Source organism: Haematobia irritans, chromosome 3 (genome assembly GCF_050003625.1).
Source record: "Haematobia irritans isolate KBUSLIRL chromosome 3, ASM5000362v1, whole genome shotgun sequence".
In the NCBI taxonomy this organism is placed as follows: Eukaryota; Metazoa; Arthropoda; class Insecta; order Diptera; family Muscidae; genus Haematobia; species Haematobia irritans.
The window spans coordinates 7,764,280-7,780,715 of record NC_134399.1 but is presented as its reverse complement, the minus strand read 5'-3'; the positions used below and the strand labels follow the sequence as shown (position 1 = coordinate 7,780,715).

The 16,436-nt window shown below is 27.4% G+C and overlaps 1 protein-coding gene across 2 annotated transcripts in view; it reads left to right on the top strand.

The window, feature by feature from the left end:
* The window catches only part of futsch, a 298,432-nt gene extending 292,076 nt beyond the window's left edge, over nt 1–6,356 (top strand). For both annotated transcript variants that reach the window (XM_075298232.1, XM_075298233.1), the window contains exon 8: nt 77–6,356. In XM_075298232.1, coding sequence (XP_075154347.1) covers nt 77–246 — 170 coding nt within the window. In that variant the 3' untranslated portion in view covers nt 247–6,356. The remainder of the gene's footprint in view (nt 1–76) is intronic.
* The last annotated feature ends 10,080 nt before the right edge of the window (nt 6,357–16,436 follow it).

Genomic DNA, 16,436 nt, shown 5'->3' with positions numbered 1-16,436 from the left:
AGTTTGCAATTTGACGAATTGGAAGATAAAGATATTGATGATGGTCCTTTTATTTCTCTCTCTCTCTCTCTAACAGAGGTAACTATCATTCCCACCTATGACACCGATGTTCTAGGCTATTGGGTAGCTGAAAACGAAGAACTGCTGGCCAAATATCGCATTGACCTTTCGCCATCGGCCTCAAGATGTACAATCAATTTGCAGGATCACGAAACCTCTTGCTCCGCTTACCGTTTGGAATTCTAGGCCACGGGGATGTTTGTAGCATTTTCGGAAAATTAAGTTTCAAAATTCAGTTTCCGTTTTAGAGATCACGCCAGTGTGAAAAACAAAACAGTGAATCGATGACATAGAACAAACAAAACTAAAATCTAGTACTAAAAGCCGAAATCTCTCATATATGAACGACGAAGAACAAAATCTTTAGCTATGGAAAGCTTCAAAGCTTTTGTTAAGAAACATCAAAAGAACTACACTACGAAAATACGAAAGCTATAGATCCACAAACCAAAAAGCTTATTTTCGTAATTACACATAGGCAGACATACACACACATATATATACAAAAATATATATATACGACACACTCACACTCACAATACAGGCTGAATATAAGGAAATAATTAAAAACGAAGAAAAAAAATAAAACGAAAAATTCTAATAAGCCCTTGAAGCTTTTGCCAGGTAAAGCAAATGCTTTATTTTTGGGCAAATAAGGCTCTCTAGATGATGACGAAGAAGCTATGAAGAAGTTTTGAAACGAATATGGCGGGGTTTTATGACGGGCTTTAAGTCAGCTCGTTTTGTTCTTGTAAACCGCTTATTTGTTTAAAAACACAAAACGCAGAAATGAAAAAATATATATATATAAAAGGCTTGCAAAAACCAAAATCCCTAAAGCTTTTTTTATTTTTCCCAGCTGTGGAAATTAAAGCTTGAGTTTTATTTTAATTTTGGAGAAAAAAAAATGAAAAACAAAAAAATACAAAGGCATATTACTATCTATGTAGAAGTATCAAAAAAGAAGAGAATGATGATATGAAGAAAAACGAATAGGGGAAAAAAGCATAAAAGATAATGAGAAAATGAAAAAAGCAAAAAAAAACAAAACTATTTTCCTGTAGCAATCTTAGTGAGGAACAATAAAGAATAACGAATAACGAATTCGTGTATTGTTCCAAAGGTCATTTTAAATGTTAAATAATAAAAACAAAAATTCCAATAACAAAAAATTGAAAAAATACTATTTACAGATCATCTCATTAATTTTTCTACCAATCTTAATTTTCATTTAATTTTTTATTTTTTTTTTTTTTTACAATTTTAATTCAATTGAAACAAAACAAAACAAACCAAATCGAGCTAAGCCTTTAAGAAAACACATTAAAAAAAAAAAAAACAACATGTAATCTATGATTTTAAACGAAAACCAAAGTGTATCCCAAGTCAGGTAAAGACATTGTATTGTAAAAAAACAAAACAAAAAAACATAACCTCACATCTAAGCAAACTAAATACAAATATTGAAAATTAAATCAAAATAAAAACAAATATTGAATACTTCAAAGAAGAAGATTACTTATACATATAACATAAAAATGTATTGAACATTTGAGATAGAAGCAAATAAGTAATCTTCAATATATGGGTTGATATTTGCTAGAAGAAAAAAAATTAAGTTAAAAAAAAATGTTTACTTTTCTTCAAAATTCCCATAAAAGTTTTCTTTATTTAAAAAAAAATACCAAGTTAATTGTATGGAAGAAACTAAATGGTGACAAACAATAATTTAAGAATTTTAACAATGATTGTAAATTAATTCGGTTTTTAGACTCTTTTTCTAACAACACAGAGAAAAAAATGTTCAACAAAATATTCTAAAATTAAAATTTTAATGGAATTTTCAAAAATATTCAATTAAAAAATTTTATTGATTCAACAAATTTTTTTTTAATAAAATAAAAATCAATAGCAAGAATTAATAGTATCAATTACCCAGCAAAAAAAATTGGAAGTTCTTCCAAAGGCACAACTTTATAAGCACTTCCAGAAGATGCACTCCCAATGATGTTCTTTATTTTAACTACCCAGGAAGTTCTTTTAATTCAATTTGTTATATCTTGTTTTTTCATACTTTTAATGGATAATTTTAACTTTTTTTGTTTCAAATAGGTTAAAAACAGGGTAAGAATTCATAAAATGGTAGAAATCATTTAAATTTTGTCGAAAAAAATACTAAATCCAATCTGTAAAAAATTGTGAATTTTTGAAAATATTTGAGGTCAAACGTTTCCCACAAGCGTTGAAGCCATTAAAAATTTTAAAAAATTATAAAAATAATTTTTTGACAAAATATCACAGATTTTTTCAATTTACATCCAAAACATTGAATTCGGATCACACCTAAAGAAGTGATGCAAATTCAGTGCAACGGCTGTTGAAGTGGAGGACTTCCATCCTATGACAAGCCCATGTTAAATTCATCGCTTCTGCGTCAATTTTGCACCACTTCCGGATCCAAAAAGAACATTTTCATTAGTTTTTTGGCGACGCTTTTTTTTGCTGGGTAATTTTTATTTGAATCAATTAATATTTTAATTGTCTTTGGTGATTGCTACTATCATTTCTGTGATTGATTTAATATTTCAATTAAAAATAATGATCGTAATTAGCATTTTCAAAATTGTTTCACTAAACACCGCTAGATTTTTCACCCAAGCAAAAGCTACAAAAGACCAGAATATATACGCTAAATATTTTTTTTTTATATTCACTGAAATGTTCTGGAAAATAAATCACATAAATTAATATGATGATTGGCTTGGAAAACTCCCCAATTGAAAAATTTTGGAAAATTTTGATTGCCAATTTCCAGATAACCAAACGACACGTTTGATACTACTCCCAGTACCACATGCTTCTTCTATGAGTTTATTATTAGAGGTCTGCACAATTGCATTTGTAAATGAAGAGTACACATGTACTTGCTACATGAGTACATCTATTTGAGAGAGTCGCAAAACAATTGGTACACATTTTGACGAACACCAAAAGCCACTAGTAACTTCTTGTTGCTACTCTGATGTCTTCACTACCAACAAACACATATTACTCTTTCTCTCTTATTGAAGTGTACTCAGAGTGATCACGTCGAGTATGTTGCGAGAACAAAATTTCATAGAGTACTCCATGTACCACGTGCAGTTTCAGAAATACAAAAAACAGTTACTCGCCATAATATATGTTTTCGGTTTGTTATAAAGAACGGCAAACGTTAAGGTAAGTGTGTGACATACATACATATATGAAATATGTGACATACATACATATCTATGATTAATAATAATGGAAAGTTTTGCTTAGCACATAACTGAGAAATACTTGTGGTACCACGTGAAGTGAAGAGAATCCATGTTGTACTTTTTCTCAAGTACTTGCATTTTTATTGTTCCTTTTTTTTCGGAACACATATTTTTTCGGATAAATACTTGGTATTTGACAAGCAAGTGCTCTCTTCACTTCACTACTTGCGCTCTGAGAGAAAGATAGTGTATGTACTATATTCGACAACGAATTGCATACATATAGTGAAAAGTTATTCGATGCAGACCTCTATTTATTATATATTGTTCCCAGTAGCGTATTAGTAATATTAATTATACAAATATTAACAATTATATGTACTATGACTTACCAAGAGCGGAAAGAGTAAATCCAAATTGTTTTGCCTATAAATAAAGTTAAAAATGTATTATGCATTAATATATAAAAGCCGAATGTATAAGAAAATCATATACGAAACTATGCCAAAGACACGCAACCCTATACGTATATATGGATAATAAATACAGTGAAACCTCTGAAAGGTGGACACCCACGGTCGCCTAAATATTGTCCACCTTTGAGAGGTGTCCAGGTATAAGAGGTTAATTTTAATGTATTAATGTAGCAAATGTCTACATGTATATATGGATAATAAATACAGTGAAACCTCTGAAAGGTGGACACCCACGGTCGCCTAAATATTGTCCACCTTTGAGTGGTGTCCAGGTATAAGAGATTAATTTTAATGTATTAATGTAGCAAACGTCCCCAGACAACTGTCCATGTCCATGGGAGGTGTCCAGTTTTCAGAGTGTCCTCGTTTGAGAGGTTTCACTGTATATCAATATTACTTATACAACTCCTGGTAAATGTCTGATTTTAATATTGCTCATACGACTCCTGTATTAATGTAGCAAACGTCTACATGTATATATGGATATAAAATACAGTGAAACCTCTGAAAGGTGGACACCCACGGTCGCCTAAATATTGTCCACCTTTGAGAGGTGTCCAGGTATAAGAGGTTAATTTTAATGTATTAATGTAGCCAACGTCCCCAGACAACTGTCCGTGTCCATGGGAGGTGCCCAGTTTTCAGAGTCTCCACGTTTGAGAGGTTTCACTGTATATCAATATTACTTATACAACTCCTGGTAAGTGGTTGATTTTAATATTGCTCATACCACTCCTGGTCCTTACACACAAAAATTTTTTCTGATTTAATTACGAAATTAATTAATCCAAATAATTTTTTTTTGGTTAAAATGCCTTCAATCACAGAAATGATAGTATCAATTAAAAAATAATTGAAAGTAAATTAAAAAAAAGTTGATCCAATTAAAAAACTAATTGACACTTTAATTTTTGTGATTGATTTTTGTTTCAATTCAAAAAATTTGTTGATACAATTAGAAAACTAAGTGATACTATTAATTTTTGTTTCAATTAAAAAAATTTAATTGATTCAACAATTAATTTTTTAATTGAATATTTTTTAAAACACCTTTAGACTTTAATTGGAAAAATTTTCTGTGTATCTTAAAAAGAAATAAAGCGAATATATAGCTAATGTGACGTATAGGGGAAAAACTCTGAAACTAATGGCAACGTTAAGGAAAATATTTGCAAACTATAGCTTTTGAATTTAGGATACCTGACAGCATTATGGATTAGCAACCATTTTAGGATTTTACTATAACTTGGACCTAAGAACAATTAGAGAAGAGGTAATGTAACCCTAGAGTTATTCCTTTTCACCGAAACAAAATCGACTTAAGTATAATGCACAATACTGACCTGATGCAAATTATGGTTATTTTTAAAAATAGAAAAATACATCGGTGAGCGAATTTCCAATTAGAACTAAAATTTCCTAAAGAAAAAATTAACAACACCAGGCAAAAGAAAGAAGTATGTTACATACAATAAAGTGCAATTAATTTACTATATTTATATAATAAATTAATATTTTTTCAAAAAATTTCTCTACGAGTGATAATACAATTTTAATTAAAATTTCAAACATTTGGGATTTTTTTAATACAAAAAGTGAAATTTATTAGTGGTCTTTTGGGTACCCATTGTTGTATAAGTAATATTAATTACATTAATAATAATTATACGACATAGGGTCATAATATAGTAACACTAAATTCAATATAGAAAATATGCGTATAATTAATATTAATTATTCCAAGCTTAATGTAAACCAAAGAGAAAAACATTACATATATATAGAAATTCAAATTCATATTTGTCTATATACAGATAAATGAATGAGACAAAAATGTAATAGTGAAAAAGAAAAGCAGTTGACGTTGGATATTTAAAACATTTTAATTACAATCCCAAAAATTAGGAATTTTTTTAAATACAAAACGTGAAATTTATTAGTGGTATATTGGATACCCATTGTTGTATAAGTAATATTAATAACATTAATAATAATTATACAACATAGGGACCATAATATAGTCACACTAAATTCAATATAGAAAATATGCGTATAATTAATATTAATTATGCCAAGCTTAATGTAAACCAAATATATAGAAATTCAAATTCATATTTCATATCAACTTCATATCTATACACATATAAAGGAATGAGGCAAAAATGTAGTAGCGAAAAAGAAAAGCAGCTGACGTTGGATATTTAAAACATTTTAATTACAATCTCAAACATTTGGGATTTTTTTTTTAAATACAAAACGTGAAATTTATTAGTGGTCTTTTGGATACCCATTGTTGTATAAGTTATATTAATTACATTAATAATAATTATACGACATAGGGGCCATAATATAGTCACACTAAATTCAATATAGAAAATATGCGTATAATTAATATTAATTATGCCAAGCTTAATGTAAACCAAAGAGAAAAACATTATATATATATAGAAATTCAAATTCATATTTTTCTATACACAGATAAAGGAATGAGGCAAAAATGTAGTAGTGAAAAAGAAAAGCAGCTGACGTTGGATATTTAAAACATTTTAATTACAATCTCAAACATTTGGAATTTTTTTTTACATACAAAAAGTGACATTTATTAGGGTTCTTTTGGATACCCATTGTTGTATAAGTAATATTAATTACATTAATAATAATTATACAACATAGGGGCCATATATAGTCACACTAAATTCAATATAGAAAATATGCGTATAATTAATATTAATTATACCAAGCTTAATGTAAACCAAAGAGAAAAACATTATCTATATATAGAAATTCAAATTCATATTTTTCTATACGCAGATAAAGGAATGAGGCAAAAATTTAGTAGTGAAAAAGAAAAGCAGCTGACGTTGGGTATTTAAAACATTTTAATTACAATCTCAAAAATTAGGAATTTTTTAAATACAAAATGAAATTTATTAGTGGTCTATTGGATACCCATTGTTGTATAAGTAATATTAATTACATTAATAATAATTATACGACATAGGGGTCATAATATAGTCACACTAAATTCAATATAGAAAATATGCATATAATTATTATTAATTACAATTAAACCTCGCTTTGTATCGCAGATATGTTCCAAAATAACACGACGCAAAGTGAATTATGAGTTTCTATGGCAAACTATGCAAAGATTGGAGATAGATTATAACGCAACTTTGAAAATCTAACAACGCAAAATGAAAACTAGTACTAATTCAACAGCGATGCAACTTCGAAACAACGCAAAACGAAACGACACAAACCGAGGTCTAAGTGTATGCCAAGCTTAATGGCATAGAAAAACAAAACATTGTATATTTAGAAATTCACATTCATGGTTTTCTATACACACATAAACAATTTCTGGAAATTTTCAAGAAATTAATTGATCCAATTAATTTTTTAATTGAAATGTTTTCAATCACCAAATTGATAGTATCAATCACAGTTTTAATTGGGCATAAAAAATATTTGATACAAAAAAATTAATTGATTTGATTTGAAAATTTTCATTAATTTTTTAATTGATTCAATTAAAAATGTAATTGATGTTGATTGCAAAAATCAATTAATTTTTTTTTTTTTGAATTAAAAACTTAACTATTTTCAATTACTTTCTTATCTGTCTTGGTGGTTTTAGTTTGATTAAAAATTAATGCTTTGAAATAATTTTTTATTTACAAAATTAAAAAAAACCCATCACTTTTTCTAACAGACTTACGGCCATTTTCATGTAGCTCCGTTAGGCTTTAACTGGCAGTTAACAGAAAATAAATTGCAAATTTCTTCTCTCCAGTTAACTTTAACTGAAAAATTTTCGTCAGTTAAGTTCCTAACTGGCATATGGAATATATATGCAAGCTGACAGCTTCGTCCATAATACGTTTTAAAAGTTGGTTAGTTAACGGAACACTAACGGAGCTTTATGAAAATGGTCTTTCGAATTTAATTAAAAAATTAATTATATCAATTATTTTTTAATTAAAAATTTAAAAATTTTCATTTATTTACTTAATTAACTTAATGCTTATATCTTGGTTAAAAAGTTAATTGTATCAATTATTTTTTAATAATTGAAAAAATGACTTAGTCTTTCGAGTTTGATTAAAAATTAATTATATCAATTAATTTTTTAATTAAAAATTTAAAAATTTTCATTTATTTACTTAATTTACTTAATGCTTATATTTTGGTTGAAAAGTTAATTGTATCAATTATTTTTTAATAATTGAAAAAAATTTTCAACTTTTTAATTGGAAATATTTTGGTGATATTTTTTTCTGTGTATACACAGATAAAAGAATGAGACAAAAAAATATAGAAAACGGATTAATAATAAATATCATGTAAACATATTTATTATCATATTTGCAAATATATAAATTTCTTCCATACAAAAAAAAAAAAAACTTTGGAACTTTTTTATATTTTTTTTTCTTTCAATTTTTTATAACTTTTTTTCACTCTTCCCCATACACACTAAAAGAAAAACCAAAGTATTATTACTAAACTATATATAGACAAAAAATATGTGTTGTTAACAAACTAAATAAGTGAAATATATTAAAAAAAAACATATATATAATATTATATACAAAAAAAATAAATAAGAAATAAAATGTGCCTCTCTCAAAGAAGAAGCCATGACTTTCATTTTCGTATGATATTTATGTTTTGTATTTAATATGTTTTTTGTATTCTATTTAAAACAAAACAATAACAATAAAAAAAAGCAAAACTTTAAGCGATATTATTTCATTATAAAATAAATACTACATAAATGAATTTTGTGTAATACATATTTTTCAGTTCCTTATTTTCTTTAATTTTATATATTTAAACGTAAATAAAATATTTATAATTTTTACAGAATAAAAACAAAAACACACAAACCAATTGGATTTTTATTTTTTTTCTTTTCTTTTTGAAAGCTTTTTTGGCAAAAAAAATATTTATGTTTGCTTTTGAACGATTGAAGGTGAAAGAAAGAAAAGAATTTTTGAAAAACAAAGTTTGCAAAAAAAACAATAGGTATTGTAGTTAGAAATTATATACAAGAGGAAATGATGGATGTATCAGAATAGGAATACAGAAAAAAAAGGTATGGCAAAATGGATTAAATTCGACTCCAGGGGTAACACAAAAACAAATGACATAGAAATACACAAAAAACTTAATATTGAAATAGCATAATAAAAAATATAGCAAAACTTCAGATATGATTATGGTAAATACATAACTAAGGCTATGAACATAATGTGGAAAAAGGAAATCCATATATAACAAAAAAAATATTTTTATTTTTTTTACAATGATTATACATTTTTTTACATTTTTCATAACAGCTTCAGAAGAAATAATGAAAGATAAATGACAAGTCTAAATATTATTAAAATGAAAATAGAAGAACCGATACATACATATATATGCCCACATAACGTAATCCACACTCTATCACATATGACATAGACCCATTAAATTAACCTCAACACAAATGTGTTGTATCAAAAATATTCCAAAAGCTTCAGATTCATCACTTTTTGACAAAACCAAATCGAAAAAAAATAAAACAAAAATCATTGCACACCATATACAAAGGATAAACCTCACAGAAAACTAAATACTTTAAGAAGTTAAGAATTCAAAGACATAAACACACAGACAAAAACATAAAGTTTAGAACTCCAAGAATAATACAAAAAAACTACATCATTAAGGCTTTTTAAAATTTAAATTTTTTGCAATTTACATAATAACATAAATTTAGATAAACAATTAGAATTGAATTTTATGGAACAAATAACCAAAAAAAAAACAATGCAAACTGGCTACCGTCCAGTACAGAGCTCTCAGAGGTTCATATGAAATTGGGTTGCAAGCAGGAAAGAGTTTTTTTCCCAAAATCAAATGGGAATTTTAATTCTACAGATATTTTTTTTCTTATTCATTTTTAGACGATACAAATAAAAAAAATATTTTCCGATTCTATCAAGAAATTAATTGATACAATTAATTTTTTAAATGAAATCTCTTCAATCACAGAAATGATAGTATCGATTAAAAAATTAATTGATCCAATTAAAAAATTATTTGATCCAATTAAAAAATTAATTCGTACAATTTTGTGACAGATTTTTGTTTCAATTAAAACATTTGTCGAATCAATTAAACTTTTAGTTGAAAATTATTGAAAACTCAATTAAGACTTTAATTGGAAAAATTTTCGTGAACATTTTTTCTGTGAAGGAATTAATGGTTTACTAATAATCGAAGTTAATGCAGGGCTTCTATGAATTCCATCCGAATCCTGTAGAAATTTTAACTCGTACAGCTCGTTGAGCAAATCGCTCAAATCACAATAACAGATTATTGTGAATTATATGGTAAATAATATTCATGCTAAATAATATTAGTATCATTAAGAACAATTATTTTAATTATTTAAAAAAAAATAAATATAAAATTTAAAAAAACCAGAACAAGAATCTTAAATCAGCAGTTAAAATAATATCTCTGATGCCATCCCTTCAAGTGAAATCACAATAAGCAACGACAATAGGTATAATGATTGAAAATTATCATCGTTACTTCATTGCCGAAGAAACCATATAATACCATTTTATTGCATGCATTTTTTAGGTCCTAGTAATTCACAATAGTTTACTATTGTGAATCTAAGACACATCCCGTTTTAGAAAAATTTCTCTAGATTTTCCAAAAAACCTTAAATAATATTAAAAGGATTCCAAATAATGCATAGACAAATCCTGTAGAAATTTTAACTCGTACAGTTCATTGACCAAATCTCTCAAATAACAATAACAGATTATTGTGAATTATATGGTAAATAATATTCATGCTAAATAATATTAGTATCATTAAGAACAATTATTTTAATTATTAAAAAAAAAATTAAATATAAAATTTAAAAAACCAGAACAAGAATCTTAAATCAGCAGTTAAAATAATATCTCTGATGCCATCCCTTCAAGTAAAATCACAATAAGCAACGACAATAGGTATAATGATTGAAAATTATTATTGTTACTTCATTGCCGAAGAAACCATATAATACCATTTTATTGCATGCATTTTCTAAGTCCTAGTAATTCACAATAGTTTACTATTGTGAATCTAAGACACATCCCGTTTTAGAAAAATTTCTCTAGATTTTCCAAAAAAACCTTAAATAATATTAAAAGGATTCCAAATAATGCATAGACAATTCCTGTAGAAATTTTAACTCGTACAGTTCATTGACCAAGTCTCTCAAATCACAATAACAGATTATTGTGAATTATATGGTAAATAATATTCATGCTAAATAATATTAGTATCATTAAAAACAATTATTTTAATTATTTAAAAAAAATTAAATATAAAATTTAAAAAACCAGAACAAGAATCTTAAATCAGCAGATAAAATAATATCTCAGATGCCATCCCTTCAAGCAAAATCACAATAAGCAACGACAATAGGTATAATGATTGAAAATTATTATTGTTACTTCATTGCCGAAGAAACCATATAATACCATTTTATTGCATGCATTTTCAAGGTCCTAGTAATTCACAATAGTTTACTATTGTAAATCTAAGACACATCCCGTTTTAGAAAAATTTCTCCAGATTTTCCAAAAAACCTTAAATGATATTAAAAGGATTCCAAATAATGTGCAGATAAATTACAATTAAAATATTTTGTTATTATTTTCGAATAAACTTTGCAGAAAAGCTAGAATTCAAATCTTCTTCAAATAATAGTTATTTGAAACTTCTTTGATTCTTTTCGAATGTTTAAATTTATGCTTTACAATCTTTTATTTCATTCATTCTTTTTATGATCTCCTAAGTGAATATCCATCTAAGCTTATAATATCACTTTGCTCCTAGTAATTCACAATCGTTTGCTATTGTGAATCTGGAAAACGTCAATTTGCAAGAAGTCCGCAATTTCTATAGATTTTCTTACTAGGCAAATGTAAAAAAAGACTTAAATAATAGTAAAGAGATCTCAAATAATACATATTTTATGTAAATTTCACTTAAAATTTTTTGTCAATTCACAAAATGTTAACAGATTTTCTTATTAAAGAGATTCCATATGATGTTATATTGTTATTCTTACGTAAACACTTTGCAGCAATGCTTAATAATACCACTTTATTGCATGCATTTTCAAGGTTTTAGTAATTCACAATAGTTTACGATTGTGAATCTAAGACACGTTCCGTTTTAGAAAAATTTCTCTAGTATTTCTAAAAACCTTAAAGAATATTAAAAGGATACCAAATAATGCATAGATAAATTACAATTAAAACATTTTATTATTATTTTCGAATAAACTTTGCAGGAAAGCTTGAATTCAAATCTCCTTCAAATAACTTTTCTGAATTTCGAATGTTTAAATTTATGCTTTACAATCTTTTATTTCATTCATTCTTTTTATGCCCTTCTAAGTGAATATCCATCTAAGCTTATGATATCACCTTGCATAAATTTTCTAGCTTTTAGTAATTCACAATAGTTTGCTATTGTGAATCTGGAAAATGTCAATTTGCAAAAATTCTACAATTTCTATAGATTTTCTTATTAAGAAAATGCAAAAAAAAACTTAAATAATAGAGATTCCAAATAATACATATACAAATTACAATTAAAAATTTTTGTGAATCTGGAAATCATCAATTCACAAACGGGGAAAGATTTTTTTATTAAGCAAGTGCTAAAAATCTTAAATAAAATTAAAGAGATTCCAAATGATTCCTAGATAAATTACATTTAAAATATTTGTTACTCTCACTAATAAACTTTGCAGCAATGCTTGATAATACCACTTTATTGCATGCATTTTCAAGGTCCTAGTAATTCTCAATAGTTTACTATTGTGAATCTACGACACGTTGCGTTTTAGAAAAATGTCTCTAGATTTTCTAAAAACCTTAAATAATATTGAAGAGATTCCAAATGATTCATAGATAAATTACAATAAAAATATTTGTTACTTTCACTAATAAACTTTAGATCAATGCTTGAATTCACATCTCCTTCAAATAATAAATTTTATGAATTTTCCTTGAATTCAAACCTTTTTCAAATGTTTAAATTTATCTCATACAATTTTTTAAATTAAATCTTTCTGTTTATGCCCTCCCAACTGAATATGCTCCATTTGAGAACTCTGATACAGTATTTAGATCAACTCAAAAAATTAAAATAAAACAAAACATTAACATTTATTTCCTCATAATTTTTTAGAGCAAAATGTGATAATTTTTTTTGTATATGAAAAAGCCATAACTTTTTCAAAAAAAAAAAAACAAAATAACCAACTCTTTTTTTTTTGCCTTAAGGTACAGGATTTAATTAAAGTGATGGACAAAAAAATATATACATTTTTGTAAGCAAGAATTCAGGTATATAATATGTTGCAAATTTCAGTTTTTTTATTGGTTTAAAATTAAAAAAAAAATATTATTTTTTACAAAAAACAAATATAAACAAATTATTTTTTAAATTAAATATATTTTGTGTTTTTTTTTTTCATATATATCATTTTTTTTTAATTCTTTTAATTTTCTTAAAGCAAACTCCATAAACAATGAGGCAAAGCTTAAACAATTTAAAACGGTAATAAGTAATTATAATTAAAACCAAAAAAATCGTGAATTTAGTAACAGAAATAAATGAAAACAAACTATTTATGATTGTTAAACATAAGTATAAAATAAAGTATTTAAAAAATTACTTAAAAAATCTCATTAACTAAAAACTAAAAAAACAAAAAAACAACAAAATAAGCAAACAAATGGCAAAGTAAACAGAGAAAAGCGTTTGAAGATTAAAAGGTTTTACAACAGGTTTTTGAAATGTATTCGCATCAAACTCTTCAATATATATATAGAATTTTGAGCAAAACTAATTTATATTTTAGCAAAGAAAACAAAAAAAAATCAAAACAAAACAAAACAACGTATCAATGTCCTTAAATGTTATTTAAAAAGAGAAAACCAGAGTAAAAGTATATAATGAAATCTTCAACAACAAGAAATAATTAAAACTATTATATACACAACATATATATATTTACACAGGCAAAGGATAGAAAAGATAAAGAAATTTGTTTTGTGAATTTGCTAAAATTGCGAAAAAAAAATATACAACAATATTTTTAAACTCTTGTTAAACCTATATAACTTTTTTGTTTAAGCTCTTCCCTATTTGAAACAAAAAATCAGTTTTAGTTTCTAAAAAAAATACAAAATATTTTTAGCTTAAATATTAATATTTTAAAACCGCATAAAACCCCAACCAACAAAAAAAAATCTACAACAAATACCAACAAATATTAGTTGTTTATTTCTTAATGCCTTAATAACCCTTTAAAAATTCCTTAAATCAAGTATAAAATAATATTAATTTGTTGTAAACAAAAACAAATTATTATTAGCTTTTAAAGAAATCAATAAAATGATAATTGAAAAAACTATAATCCCCTTCCTTCCTCCCTCACTAAAAACAAAAACAAAAAACCTTTAAAGGAATAATCTTACACAAAAAAAAAATACCAATGCAATTGAAGAAGAAAGAAAAATTCAAACATCAACCAGAAAAAAATATATATGAGAAAATGAAATTATAAAAATATATCTCCAAGAACACAATTTAAATTACATTTTATGAAAACCAAACCAAACAAAGAAACCAACAACAAGCTTATCTCAGAAAAAACATCCATTATATTTCAATAATTAATAAATAAATGAGAAAAACCAAGGTATTTATGTGAAAAATACAAAAAAAAATACCATTGTTTCATTTAAACAAGCAAGAAGGTGAAGGTTTTAATAATATTTATTATTAATTTTAATTTAAAACGTACAAAAAGAAATGGAGAAAAAAAAATAAATGACAAAAAAAAGTAATGCTAATTCAATAACATTATCTTGCGAAAACTAAATTTAGATTGATGGCAACCCTAGAATATAATTTGAGCATCAATGTAACGGGAATTTTGGGAGATGTATTAAGGGTTCGCACAATTCTCTTCTCCAAACGGCGGCCAATCGTCGCCAGTCTGCCTGATCCCGGCATACTTGAAATAATTTTACTTAAAACAAGTATATACAGCCGTAAGTTCGACCAGGCCGAATCTTATGTACCCTCCACCATGGATTGCGCAGAAACTTCTGCGAAAGATTGTCATCCACAATCGAATTACTTGGGTTGTGGTATCTTAAAACTTCTTAACACCGTTTTCTAAATTGTGACTTAGTCCATACGTGGTATATATTAGACAAAAAAGTTATGTATAAAGGGTGATCCGTTCAAAATTTGGTCAATATAAACATGACATATTTCTTTCAATTTTACATTTAAAAAACCTGAACACCCCTCATTTTGAAGGTGTGTGTGTAGAATGTTGCTCCTAGTTTGATTTTGGAATTCACTCTTCAGTTGTCAAAATGCCGTCCAAGCAAGAAGAGCAGCGTATCAAAATTTTGCTCGCGCATCGCGAAAATCCGAGCTACTCGCACGCAAAGCTGGCAAAATCGCTAAAAGTTGCAAATCAACCGTTACAAATGTAATTAAAGTATTTGGGGAACGTTTGTCGACAGCCAGGAAGTCTAGATCGGGGGGAAATCGAAAACCGGAAGCCGCTGAGACGACAAAGAGAGTTGCCGGTAGTTTCAAGCGAAACCCTAACCTCTCTCTCCGAGATGCCGCAAATAAGCTGGGTTTATCGTCTACAACCGTGCATCGAGCCAAAAAACGAGCCGGACTATCGACTTACAAGAAGGTAGTGACTCCAAATCGCGATGATAAAAAAAATACCACGGCCAAAGCGCGATCCCGGAGGCTGTACACGACGATGCTGACGAAGTTTGACTGCGTAGTAATGGACGACGAAACCTACGTCAAAGCCGACTACAAGCAGCTTCCGGGACAGGAGTTTTATACGGCAAAAGGAAGGGGAAAGGTAGCAGATATTTTCAAGCACATAAAACTGTCAAAGTTCGCAAAGAAATATCTGGTTTGGCAAGCCATCTGTACCTGTGGCTTGAAAAGCAGCATTTTCATAGCTTCCGGGACTGTCAACCAAGAAATTTACGTGAAAGAGTGTTTGAATAAACGTCTGCTGCCTTTCCTGAAGAAACACGGTTGTTCCGTACTGTTTTGGCCGGATTTGGCATCTTGCCATTACGGTAAAAAGGCCATGGAGTGGTACGCCGCCAACAACGTGCAGGTGGTTCCCAAGGACAAGAATCCTCCCAACACGCCAGAGCTCCGACCAATTGAGAAATACTGGGCTATTGTCAAGCGGAACCTAAAGAAGACCAAAAAACCTGCTAAGGACGAGCAGCAGTTCAAGGCAAACTGTCTTTCTGCGGCGAAGAAGGTGGACAAGGTGGCTGTACAAAATCTGATGTCAGGTGTCAAGCGTGAGGCCCGGCAATTCGGATTTGGAAAAGCGAAAGCCTAACTGAATATTTTTCCTGAATTTTATACTAATTGAACTTGAAAAAGAAATTTAATTTGATTTTTTAAATAAACCATTTCACCGATTTACACGCGTTTTCCCTTGACCAAATTTTGACCGTATCACCCTTTAGTTAAGTCTACAAATAATTACGAATCGATATGGACTTTTGCACGG